Genomic DNA, 13236 nt, shown 5'->3' with positions numbered 1-13236 from the left:
TCCTCTCGAGGGGGATTGCTCTCCCGGGAATGGCTAAATTTCGAAACTGCCTCGAAAATTGAAATAAAAAGTGAATAAAAGGGAAATCTAGGGGAAGCGATTATTTTTTTTTCTTCTTTTTTTTTTTCGTTAATTTTTGTAACGTTGTTGGGTGCGTATCACGCAGAAAAATATTTTGTTGAATCGATAAAACTTGTTGGTTCAGCCATAGAATATGGTTGTTATGTGGACTAAATATTTGGTGGACACGATCAAATGCTTTGATTAGTAACTTTTGATTGATCATGTCGAATATTGCGGTAAATCGTCCCAAATATTTATGTAATTACGTTCACTCTACCAATACGTTTAGTTTGTCAAGTAAAATATTTGCCAAGATTAATAAAATGATTTAACCGAAATACATTAGTTGATAGAAGCAAACGAGTTTGGTCAGGTGAACCAAAATTCGGTTCCCCGAACCAAAACGTTTACTGAAACAAACGAAATGTCGTCAAACAAATAATTTTGCTCAGTGAACCAAATTTCTTTTCCGTCCCCCGGAAAACGGATCTGATTGTTTCACATTGCTGAGAATTGGAATTATCGTTTTGCAGAACACCGATAACGAGCAGAGGCCGGAGAATCAAGAATTTGTGGGGATCATGGGAAGCTCGATATCCACGAATCTCCATCCGGAATGACTGTTCATTATTTGTTGCTGAAAAGAGAACAGTGAAAATGTCCGGGATGCCAAGTGGAGCGTTATCATTGATAAATCTCCTTTCCGGGACGAGCGATGGGAAAGTCTGAGAGCGAGGCCGGATATCACGAGGGGTGTGGAAGTTGAAGCGATCTTCATCATGTCGAACAACACCAACGAGACCGAGGACGACTATTTCCTGGACTACGACGTCAACGAGTCATTGAGCCACTTCGACTGGGCCGAGCTGGGCCCCGTCCTGGTCGTCTACACCTTAACTTTCTGTCTGGGACTCGCTGGTAAGTTCACCTTTTTCCTTCGTTTTTTTTTCTCCTCTTTTATCCCCAACAACGGGGTAATTGCCATTACCTTACTCTCCGTCCACCTGTTGCTCCTCCGTGTCGTATATGTAATAAAATTTCCATTTGCCCCGTAACGGTGAAATCGATTTCTCTCCCCGGGACTTGTAATAGAGAAAGAAAATACTCATTTTATAAAAATAAATAAAGTGTGCCCCCGACTACGAAAGTGGTATAAGTAATTCTTTTCTTTTTTTTTCTTTCGTCGAAAACCTTACCTCACATTATTGAAATTTAAATTTATTCACGTAACTCAATGTATGGTATGAATTCATTTTCTTCTTTTTGTTTTTTTATATTTTTTTTACCTGGACTACTTTTATATTGTATAATTACGGGTAGAATTATTTACGGAGGAGCTGTGGACCTCGACCGGTGGACTTTTGCCGGTAATCGAGATGGTTTTTGACGTGTGAATAAATAACAATGAATTATCCCGCGGGTGATTTCCACGCAAAAGGGGAACCCGGTGACGAATGGATCGACGGCGAAGCTCAAAAGGAGCGAGTCGGATCCACCGGCTGCGGATAAATAAACCGAGGCGTTAAATCGGCAGCGAATAGTTGCAGGAAGAGGAGGCTAGAGTTAACAAAATGGAAATTAGTCGGCGACCGCACGAGCCTAGGGCTCAGAGAATACGGTTTATTATTCCTCCTTTTGACGGCGAGGCAGAAGCCGAAGCTGAAACTGAAGTGACCCTGTAAACGCAACTAACTAACAATTGGACGCGTAATCCGCCCATCCGAAGGCCGAGGTCGATGTTAAACAATTCTCGAGTCGGCATCGGGTAAACAAATTGACCCCATTTATCTCGATTTCTAAAGATTTTTACGGATAAATGTGAGGAAATATTTTTGTACCCGCAGAAAAAAAAAATGCTTCATTGAACAAAATCGATTGGCTGAGTTTGGTTAATTTCGGAAAAAGTTTCGGTTCAGTGATCCGAATTTCAGTTAACTCGATTAAGCTTATTCGCTTCAATCAACTATCGTGTCCTGGCTGCGTCGTTTCGTTAATTTTGGAAAACATTTTAGATGATAAATCAGAGAGTTCGGTTACATATATCAAATAGCCGAGCTTATTGGAAACAGTATGTTTTATCAAAATACGTCAGCCTTGCAAGACAACTCTTAACGGAATCATCGTTTTTGACAGACTAGTAAGGAGAAACATTAGACATTCTATGCGGTGCATAACATCGTGTATATAAAGTCCCCGTCTTTACAAATTAATTGACGACGTCGATTGCGCACGATTTAAAATAAAAATTGTGATAAAATAAAATGATGATAAAAATTCGCACGTGGGAGAACTGCTCGTGTACCAGTGCAGCTCGGTTTATGGTGGACAAAAAACCGAAAAAAAAATCGACACTCTTGACATCTGTCGGGTTCCCTTCGATATCCTCGTCTCCGTGACAAACCATTTATCAGTGATGCGACGTGTAATTCGAGACGTCATTTTTATCGCGGTAATCCTGGGGGTCGATTTGCATGAAAGCGATTCGACCAAGGCCTCTTTTCGGCGCTTGTGCCCCGGCATAATCGTCGGAAATTTCGCAGGTGATTTTTCCTGGAGAAATAAGGGGCTCTCTTGGAATGATTTCCCTGCAATTGGGTGGGTTTCGATTACATTGCCTTGGTTTATTAATTCCTCGGGGAGGGACGCGTGTAAAACAGTTCGGGGTACACTCGTAGCTCGGTTCGGTGGTGCCAATACCGCCATTTAAATGACTTCCGAGATTGCATTAATATGCGTCAACTTTTGGACTAGCAATTTCCCCGAGCTCTCTCGGTGGTCCCATTAGCACGGGAGAGACCTCGTACTTGGCCGGCATTTGAAGTACAAATTCGACCAAGCCAATAAAGCCACCGCTAATTGGAATTGCCAAACGGTGTTCATCCCCACATTAGAGAGATACACTTGACGGGCATATACATTTTTAATAAACTCCCCAGCCGCATTAATCGTGAGAAAAGTGGAGATTTCCATCGAGAAGCTTATTCAATCCTAAATTAACGTCCGACATTTTAACCTGATTCTCCATAGGGGATGAACGACAGTTTTATCGTAAATTCACCTCCTTCGTTAATGCTTTATTAACCGTTTGAGTCCTAGGGGGTATTGAAAAAACACTGTCGAAGAATCCCGAACAGCGCAGCCGCGCTTTCTCTAAATGAGCACGAGAAGACCCAAACAGCGCGATAGCGCTTTGTTTATTTTATGTCGATGAATCCCACTCGGCACGATAGCGTTTCTTGAATTGTAAGATGTATTATTTACATCCTTGCGTTACGATTTAAATTCCAATAGCGCGTGCCATAAACAACAAAAGTGTCGGTCATACATCGGCCCATTTCACGGTTTGGCTGAACGTAACTTCTCATACGGTTTGTTTACATTTGGCCCGATTGACATACCACGTCTCTCACACATTTTGTTCACGTTTGGCTCGATTGATTTATCACGTCTCTCACACGATATTGTAAGTTAAGAGGTTAAAAGAAGGAGCCGTGTAATGTACTTGGGTCAGTGAATCTGAGCGACTTTGACAGTCGGTGACGCATCGTCAGTTGTCCACAACGCTCGAAATGTGCTGGGTTTTCTCAACATAAAATCTGATCAGCGCAATTGCGCTACCTGGGTCTCAAACGGTTAATAGGCGAATAGGTTTTTGCAATTTTTACATTTACATTTATGCTTATGGTGAACATTCGCAGTGACGTAATTCACGTGTATTGAGCGTCGTTACTTGTTTATTATTTATATGTTATTAATACCACCCCCGTGTATGTTGTTATTCGTTTAGTTAGCGGGTATTATTGAAGGTTAGGCACAGCTGGGTTATAGGGAATAGAGATTTAACGGGCGTTAAGCGTTCGTTAAGGGCGCAGCGTCGCGGATGAAGCGTGCTGAACTTTGTTACGTTCATGTTGGAGATGTGTACGAGCGAAGCTCCCGGAAGATAAAGGAGCTCGCTCGGTTTGTTGATTTAATTCACGGCGTGAAAAGAGTCATCTCGGGTGCTTCCGTTCACAGGGAACGTCGTAATCATCGCCTCGACCCTCTGCCCGCGTCTGCGCCCTCTCCCGGCGACGCCGACGAACGTCTTCCTCGGAGGATTGGCCAGCGCCGACCTCCTGCTCATCCTCTTCTGCATACCGGTCAAGGTAAGCCGGCCACCTGCCAAGATAAATATTTTCGATCGTCGAGTCCCGTTGTTGGGGAAAACAATACTTTTCCAAGGTCGAAAGTTGCGCGAAAAGTCCCGGGCTAACGTTTCTTCGCCGTTAACGAGGGAAGTGGGAAGTGCGCCCGCGGCTGACCGTGACTTTCAGACCCGAGGCTCGTGTTGAATGGAAGCTGACGTTAATGCTTATTGAAATTAACTCTCGTTGTATATTTTCTCAACCTCTTCCGGAATAGTTAGACAAAACTAGCCTTGAGGAAAGGGAGAGCGTGAAGTGCACCCGCGGCTGACCGTGGCTTTCAGACCCGAGACTAGTGTTGAATGGAAGCTGACGTTAATGCTTATTGAAATTAACTCTCGTTGTATATTTTATCAACCTCTTCCGGAACGGTTAGACAAGACTAGCCTTGAGGAAAGGGAGAGCGCGAAGTGCACCCGTGGCTGACCGTGACTTCCTGATTTCAAATTCGTCTGAAAAGGAAGCTGACGTTAATGATTATCGAAATTAACTCGATAAAGTTTCTTCAACCTTTTCATTAACGATTGGACAAGTTTATGGTCTCGTGGAAAGGGGAAGCGTGAAGTGCACCCGCGGCTGACCGTGACTCTTGTCACCAAAGAGAACTGGCACTGATGCTCATTGAAACGAACTCTCTGTATAACCTCCCTAACTTCTTCTTCCACGGTTAGACAAGTTTATACAGTCTTGGCGAAAGGGGAAGCGCGCGAAGTGCGCCCGCGGCTGACCCTGACTTCCGGACTCGGGATTCGCCTCGAAAGGGAGCTGGCGTTAATGCTCATTGAAATTAACTCGCTGTAAGCTTCGTTAACCTCTTCTTCAACAGTTAGGCGAGTCTACGGTCTCGGCAAAAGGGAGAGGGCGAAGTGCGCCCGTGACTGGCCGTGCTTTATCCACTTACCGCAGGCGGACGTTTATAGATGCGCTAGGTGGTCTTTATCCGACGCCCCCCGCGCCGGTTTTCTTCGCAGATGGCGCGAGCGGCGCGTAAATCACTAGGCACGCCACGGAAGCTCTCACTTCCGTGGGGAATTTACACCGGCGAGGTTGGCTGCACTGCGGCGCTGCCGATCGATCGAAATATGACCGAAGACAAACGAGATCGCGCGGCCCGATAATTTTGTCCGAAATCGGAAATCTGCTGTAAATCCCGGGCGATACGGCCGAGTCAACACTGCCACCATAAATCCCCAGACTCGGCGAAATCGGGCGTAACTCATCTAACGAATGATTAAATCTGTCGCTCGACTTTCGATTTCAATTTAAGTAGGGCTCCAGTTGTGCCAACGTCGAGTACGAGTTTCCACGTCTTATCTCGCGATCTCACCGTTTCTTATCATCCGGAACACCACACGATGAGCTTTCGCCAAGGCAATCATGGTCTAGGGAGATAGCACTAGGCGGACATCCTTTTTCTGGGGGGCGAAAAAAGAGAAGTCACACGTAACGTTGCATCCAAGGTGGCCGGTGAGAAACGTAGCGAGTTTTGCGCGACGTCGCGACGCTTTTTCCCCTCTCTACGATGAGTGGCGTTAGGCGCGTGCAAAAGTCCCTAGCCCCTCCCCGCGGAGTGGGAAAAACAGAGCGCGGGGATATATTTCACGCCCAAGACGCCGACCAGGGGGGCGGTGGTAGTAAAACCGCTGGGGAAACTTTTGATATTAGCGGGGAAAAAAGTTTGGAAAGCACCAGATGTTCCCGCGAATGGTCGCCGGGAGCACTTCGTGCTTTAATTTCCTCGGGAGGGAAACGTTCGTCACTCGAGGCGCGATCTCTGATAGCCGGGATTTTTGCGCGCATCCCCAGTCTCGGGAATTCCCAACTCCCTTTAGTTTTCATTTCTTCTTCCTTTTTTTTTTGTTTTCTTCCTTTTTTGAACTCCAAAGCAATATTCATCGGGAAGATGACGTTTCGTGTCATCGCGCCGTGGGTCGATAATTGCGCTCTCCATGAGCGCCTCGATTATTCGACAAAGGGGATTACATTATTCTGTGGAGGACGACATCTTGATGTAAGCACCCCGTCATAATTAAAGTTGATCCAAAGGTTCCGCTTCTCAAAGGGAACTCTCTTCGATTATATCCGCCGTGAGCGTTCATACTTGTAATGGCAATGGCGGCTTCGGTTGCCCCGTGAATCACGGGATGCTGGAGAGCGTTCCGCCGTTTTTCCCACGATCTGCTCGCGAGATGCGGACCGATTGCGCAATAACCCGGACAAAGGTGTCCCTGTATTCGCGCAAGGCGTTCCTCGACTTTTATGCCCCTGCGTAACGAGAACGGAGCGGCCGCCATTTTGGTCCCGCTCGTACGGAAGGGGCAAAGAAAGTATCCCACGTGTATCTCATCGACTTCGTTAGTTTTGACATATGTTACGGTCCATTGAGAAATTAGACACACCTACTTCCTTATACGTGGTAATTCACGAGTTTAAGGGGCGAAAACCACCCTCAAAGTTGACCCTCAAAGACAGTTTTTCGACACTTCCTCGTAAAGGGAATTGAATATGATATATCGTTGAAATAACTGGCTGAAACTCGATTAATTACACGCGGTCCAGTCGAGAAATATTATTCCGTTCACGGGAAAGTGTCAAATAACTGTCTTTGAGGGTGGTTTTAACTCCTTAAACTCGGTAATTACCAGGTGAACAAAATATGTGGTTCTTATTTCTTCACTCATTATTATACTCATTTTTTGACTCAGTATTATACTCATGCCGGAACCAAAGAAAGGGGTAAGGTACACCTAGGATATTTTTCTAGTTAGAAAGAAGGACGCCGCCACGTTAGTCTTTCACCTGTGGAAAAAGCGGCGGTCGTTCCTCCAGCTTGCTCGCCGCTGCTTTAACGAACAACTACGAGAACAAGTTTAAACAATAAATGGGAACCTTCTTGGTCGTGTCTAATTAGTGCGAGCCGCAACGAGGCGTCGTTGTCGACATTGTTTCTGGGCAAACAAAAACTCACCGCTTTGACCGTCCATACGGAAGAAAAGCACGTGGGTTACGTCGCGGGTCTTTTCAAAGCAATTTATGAAGAACGAATTTCTGCATTGTCCGACGGTACTTAATTCCTCCCAGCCACGTGGGATGAATTTTTCCGAAATTCTGGCCTCAGTTCAGTCGTTTGAGGTTCTCGTTAGCTCGCCCTTTCTAGGCGCGATTGTTACTTGGGACGGTTTATACGAACCGTGATTAGCGTGAAATTCCTTAATTAGGATTAGTTAATCTCGGATTAGCGAAATTCCCGTTGGACCGGCAAAAGTTAGGCTAACCGGAGATTGAAACCCGAACGGTGGGTAACCACCTGGAATTTGGCGATTAACTCTAATCGCGCGTTAAGTAATCCTTGATTATGGATTTTCATTCGGATGTGGCGCAATCGGCCCTTTGTATGTCGTTTGTTGAGAGCCACTGACTCCTCGTCGAGCGTTCGACGCGGTTCCTTTTATTAAATGATTGGACGTAGTTGGCCGACGCAAAGGCGTCACGACGAGTTCCCAAGTCGCGACGGCGTTTCTTTCGGTTCGACTAATCGCAGCTCGGCGCGATCGGTCGATCGATGGTCGCCGTCGATGATCGATTCGCTGATTCCCGCGGGTGGCGGTATCGGGAAATTCCATTGCGGCCCGTAATCGGCCGCGATTGGTCGACTCGACCGCCACAATGGAAATGCCGTTGCGTTACTTACGCGCCGGTTTGGCGGTGCCGAGTTCGAGGGTGCGTGCGAGCGACGAATCGAAAGTAATTTATCGACTGAATGGCGGCGATGTATTCCGGCCGCGTGGCGCGAAGCCTAGCCACGCACCTAACCTCAATGCGTTCACAGAAACGCGCTCCATTGCAGAAATGCACGGATAGTTGTTACGTGCTGCGGGGGCGTGAATATCCAATCAGAGAGCGCTAAACAGGCGCGGTTTCGGGACACAATTGCTCGCAGCTTCGGTCGATATCGGGGAGTAGCTTTTGGGACCTCGAGGAATGTCGGCGGCGGAGAAGGAAAAGGAGGCACTGCACCCGGGGGGAATGCGCAGACAATGCCGCGGAATCTCGAAACTCCGTTTCGACACCTTTGCCGCGCTCTGCCGCCACCCGAAAGCCACGATTCTCGAAGATTCACTCGCGAGCTTCGCGGTGATTGCCTCGGAAACGTTGTATCTGCTCCTGTGACGATTTAGCGAGGTCTTGAAAGTCTGAGGTGGAGCTCCGGGAGAGCAGCGCCGCGGCGCGGCGGAAGGACTAAGCGCAGCCGGCGCGGAAGAACGAGCCGGTGTATCAAACTCGGTACCTCCGGGGCTTTGTTCCTCGCTTAAATGAGAAAGCGAGATTTATCAGAGGGCTGGATTCTCAAATGTTCATTCGCTGGTCTTGCAATGAAGTCCTTAATGGTCGCGTTTTTGCTCTGGGCGAGATTTACGGGGACTTTAAAAGTTCCAGGTGGAATAGGGGCAGATTAAACGCAACCGTGACGGAGGAAGAAATTAACCCCGCCGGGTTGCCAGGCCGGGTGTTTGCAATTCTTTCCTCTTCTTGATATCATTTGTGTAGGACATATCAATAGTGCGTTTCTCGAAGGTTCACTCGCCGGCTGCACGATGACTTCTTTAAGAGACATGTTTATGCGTCCACGGTGGTTTATGACGATCCTAAAAGTCGCAGGTGGAGTAGAGTAATGATCCACGGCTGGTTGGACATCGCCATTACTTATCGCTCGTTTTCATGCCATCACTCTCTTTCTCTCTCTAGGTCGGGGTCTATTTGTTGAAGAAAACTTCCTCTAGCGCAATTTCCTAGGATGAAGAAATACCGAAAAGTACTTGGACCTTAATTAGAATCGGACAAAAGGGCTTTTCTCCTTTCCCGCGGAAATGGCCGCATTCCTGGTTGTACATTCTAATTGGTTTTAATATTAAATTGGGAACCGCTGTTCTCGGGAAGTTGTTTCGCGATTCGCTGGCCGACGAACGGGTGCATCTACTGTAGGGCAAGTGCACTGTTTCCGTGCTGCATTATTCCCATCCGGAAGTAAACGTCATAAATTCCAGGATGCACTCCCTGCTAACCTTGACACGTTCGCGCCGCCATGTTGGTTTTCCCTTGAATCCATCTAGCGGATCTCCCGTCGGAGTATTAAATAATTTAAGGTCAATAAATAATTAAACGCATCAACCGTGCTTAGCGGGTGAAAAATGTAGCACCAAAATTAGATACCGTTAACCCTTTATGACTCAATTTGACTTTAAAGTCACATACATGTATATTTATATTTAAGCCATATTTCATTTTTCCGACTAACGTTAACGTAGCACCTTATTATCGTACCATTCCTTTGTAACCAAGGAATTTGTTTATACGTTCTAATTGTGTCAATATTTTAATTCATGCAGATTTATAGAAATTGTATATTTATACAGAAGCAACATTAGAAGGTTAATTTGAAAATTGCTGCGGGGGTATAAGTTTTCTCTTGGCTCGAATGAAGAATTAGGGCTAGAGAGGGTTAAAACAAACCGGAATGTGCTTTATCGCGCGCCTTTGTTTCACTTTTCCTGGTCAGACCTGGAACTCTCGGCGAGTGCGGCGTGTCTGACCATAGACCAAGCTATTCTACTGATGCTGAAGACCTCCTCGGGGAGCCAGAGATCGCGTTTATCGTCTCTCTTATTTGCGGCTTCTTTTCCTCACGGTCAACCCCCGACATCGGTTTATACGATTCGAACCCTCGACGTATAAAAGCAGTGCCGAAAAAATGTCTCTTATTTTTCCCTCCCTCCATCCCACATCTTCTCCACTTTCTCGAGGAGAGCGCCAGAACTTCGGATTAGTTCGACGCGATCTTTTCAAGTTTTATACATTCCCACGAGGAGGGAAAAAAATATGGCGAGCCCTTCCTTCAACCTTATCAAGGTTTATCGAAGTTTATTCATGACTTTAGGCCGTTCATCGTAACAATTAATTTCGGCGATCTCGACGATCGCCGTTTTGTAAAATTACCTCGGTTAATTGGAACTCTTCGAGGCTCTAATTAACTTTAACATTCGCGGCCCTTAAAGTCTCGTCGAAGCACCTTCGGCGTGCCAATTCACTTCGCTCGGCACTCTAATTGACTTGGAGGTTGTTCGTTGCTCCGCAGCTTCCCACTTGCGTCACCAGAGGCGCTGGTGTCACCCAACGGCAAAAATGGACGTTGCCGGTTAAAATGATTCCCGTCGGAGTTCGAGAAACAAGAGATCGCTCTTAGAGTGACTGCTGGTTTTTGGCGTTCCCGTCTAAAACGAGACCTTTAACACGGGGCTTGCCGTCCTAACCCACGCGGAGCCTCCCTCTTTTTAGGTTAGGTCGGCGTGGCTCCGTGCCAGACACACTTAGTGGCCTAACAACTGATTGTTTTCACTCGGACGACCTCCCGGGAATGTTTCCCTCAAAAACCTCATACTGACCAGGGAATTAAAAATAGCCCGGCCTAATCAACGTCTACCTATTTTATTTTCGGCCCTAATGGCGCAACGCTCCCTCTCATGATTTAACAACTGGCTTCGTCTAAAATACTCAAGAAACGTCTCTCTAACTATCCCTAGTAATTAGGAAGTTATAAACACCGAGGGAACGACGTCCTTTCTAAAGTTTTGAGGTGACGATTCGAATACTCGTCCGCCATATTGGATATGTCTATACACTAAAGTATAAAGACATGATATTGTATGTTTGTACATTGAGAACAAAAATTTATTGAATTCTTATAATCCTGAATAAACGTAGCGTTTAATTGATTCGAGTTTATTCGAGTGAAGTAATTATTCTTTGAATTGACAATATATTTCTTCGGTTCAATGATGTTTTTCACAGTGGACGTTTACGGTAACTATTATGGATACGTTCCTTATAATCTTTCGAGGGATATCGACTTTGCGTTATTACTCTGTCAGTCACATCGGGAAGCTTATCGACGAATAAAAATGTCAATTAATACCGCTTTCGTAGGAGGGGATAATTGTAGGTTGTCTTATCAATCGTGGGAAAGGAAGGGTGTACCATTTATATTACCACCCTCTGATAATGAAACATTGAATACCGCGTATCTAGTAGTATTAACTTAAACAAATTACTGTCAAGTATTGTATTAGTATCTGTGCTATCGAAATAATAAAAAAAAATATATATACATATATTACACGGATAGAAAATATTCTACATCATCTACTGATAGGTACAGTTTATTGTTTTAATTCCTTTCGTTATTCGCGACATTTTCTCCGAAGTTGAGTCAATTCTCTCAACATCGACGTTTTTTTTTGGAAGTTCTCGCGGCCGCCACCAGATCGCGTCGAATCGTTTATTTTTCCCGCCTCGACGATTCCGTACGAGGGAAGGCGGAAAACCGATGCGGATATCTTTTTCGAGGCCTCGTAGCAACGAACTCTACAGGTCTCCGAGCGATAAATAGCGAGGTTGCCGAAAATAAAGGGGGATATCTTGCTATTATTACCGCTTATTTATGAGTCCCGCCTCGGTCCGTCGAGAGAGGCCGGCACCGTCGCGTTTAATAAGTTGAGCTTTCTCGGCTCTCTCGGCTTTCTCCCTTTCGCGTCCCCGAATTACACCCTTGTGCATTTAATTGTCACGCTTCTTGGCGGGCGCTTTATTAACCCTGGAACTCATGAATGGGGTATAAACTCCCTAGTAGGTTCCGAAACTTCCCTCCTAGCTTGACAATTTTGCGTCGTTCATCGATCTTAACGCAGGGTTCTTATCAACTAAACTTGAACGAACTTGAATGACCTTCCGAGCCTTCACTTCCTCGTTAAAAAAAAAAAAACGAGATTCATCTACTAATGCTTCTTTTTGTTGCCGATAGGAGACATTTTCTCGAGGAGAAACAAAAAGGGTGGATGTCTACCCCGGTCGTGAGTCAGAGGGTAGACAAATAAATGATACATGAAGTCTAGGGTTAAAGCTCGTCGTTAAATAATATTACGTCCCCCTTGCGCGACTATTCGAGCGGTTCCTAAATATGTCCGAAGTCAATGTCACGGGTGGGAGTTTAAGAAAGTTCTCTTGCTACGTTTTCAGGGTCCTTATCGCGTGCATTACGCGCGCGTCAGAGCGGTGCACTTTGCCGGGCAAACAGATAATGATTTTTAGGCTCGCCCGGAAGTGCACCACGTGGCTCCGCTGCGTCAGTCCTGAAGGACTTAATGCTCGCCCGAGAACTGATAAAAGTGATAAAAGATACGGCCTCGTAACGACGTCCCACCGGCGGCCATTACCTTCCTAGGTCCTGTTTATGCACTACTAAATACTATCTCGTTTTAACGGACCCTTTAACGATTTCGTCCTTGTTCACTCCCCCCGGCCTGAAACGTGCAACCGTATCGTTACTCAAGAATGTACACGCCGTATTTAATCGAAATCGCGAATGGGCAGGTGAGAGAGAAGTTAATATCGAATTTCCCGGTCGCCGTGGCTCATGACACCCATAGACGTGGAATATATGGAGCATGCAAATCCAATCGTTCCCTTGATATTATCCCTTATGATTGCGAAGACAGCGAGAAGGAAAGAGAGTGACCAGAGGGTTTGTCCCTTTTCTATCGTGGTGTTTCCTGCAACGATCTGTTATCTGAATGAATACCCCCCAAACTGGATGAACCGAATAATTTGAAACTTCAACGTGTAATTATAGAGGTCCTAACGAGGGCTCGAAACTCGCAAAATTTCATTTTTCGAAAAAAAAAAAAAAAGAAGAATGTTACACTCATCCCCGGCAAGAACCAAAAGAAGAAATTCTCTTTCAGAAAATGTAATTTTACGAGATTCGCGTTCTCCCTTAGGGCCTTCGTAATCATGTACTGAAATTTCAAATGATTCGGTGCACGGAGTTTGGCGAAAGGTTTCATCAATATTTTCACATTTGGATATATAGAATGATCCTTTCATATCACCTTAAGAATGGAGTTGGACGGTTCGGGAGTAGGTCGTAGCCATC

At 45.7% G+C, this 13236-nt stretch overlaps 1 protein-coding gene across 1 annotated transcript in view; it reads left to right on the top strand.

Annotated features, from left to right (window-relative positions):
• Window positions 1-13236, top strand: part of LOC105694305 (QRFP-like peptide receptor) — a 47209-nt gene that overhangs the window by 4435 nt on the left and 29538 nt on the right. Inside the window, exons 2-3 of the mRNA XM_012414837.1 lie at window positions 597-981; window positions 4081-4211. Of these exons, the coding sequence (XP_012270260.1) occupies window positions 843-981; window positions 4081-4211 (270 nt within the window). The 5' untranslated portion in view covers window positions 597-842. The remainder of the gene's footprint in view (window positions 1-596; window positions 982-4080; window positions 4212-13236) is intronic.

The sequence above is a fragment of the Orussus abietinus genome, unplaced genomic scaffold (genome assembly GCF_000612105.2).
Source record: "Orussus abietinus isolate OABI.00-Male unplaced genomic scaffold, Oabi_2.0 scaffold6, whole genome shotgun sequence".
Classification (NCBI taxonomy): domain Eukaryota; kingdom Metazoa; phylum Arthropoda; class Insecta; order Hymenoptera; family Orussidae; genus Orussus; species Orussus abietinus.
The sequence above is the reverse complement of the archived record's forward strand: the minus strand, read 5'-3'. Positions and strand labels throughout refer to the sequence as shown.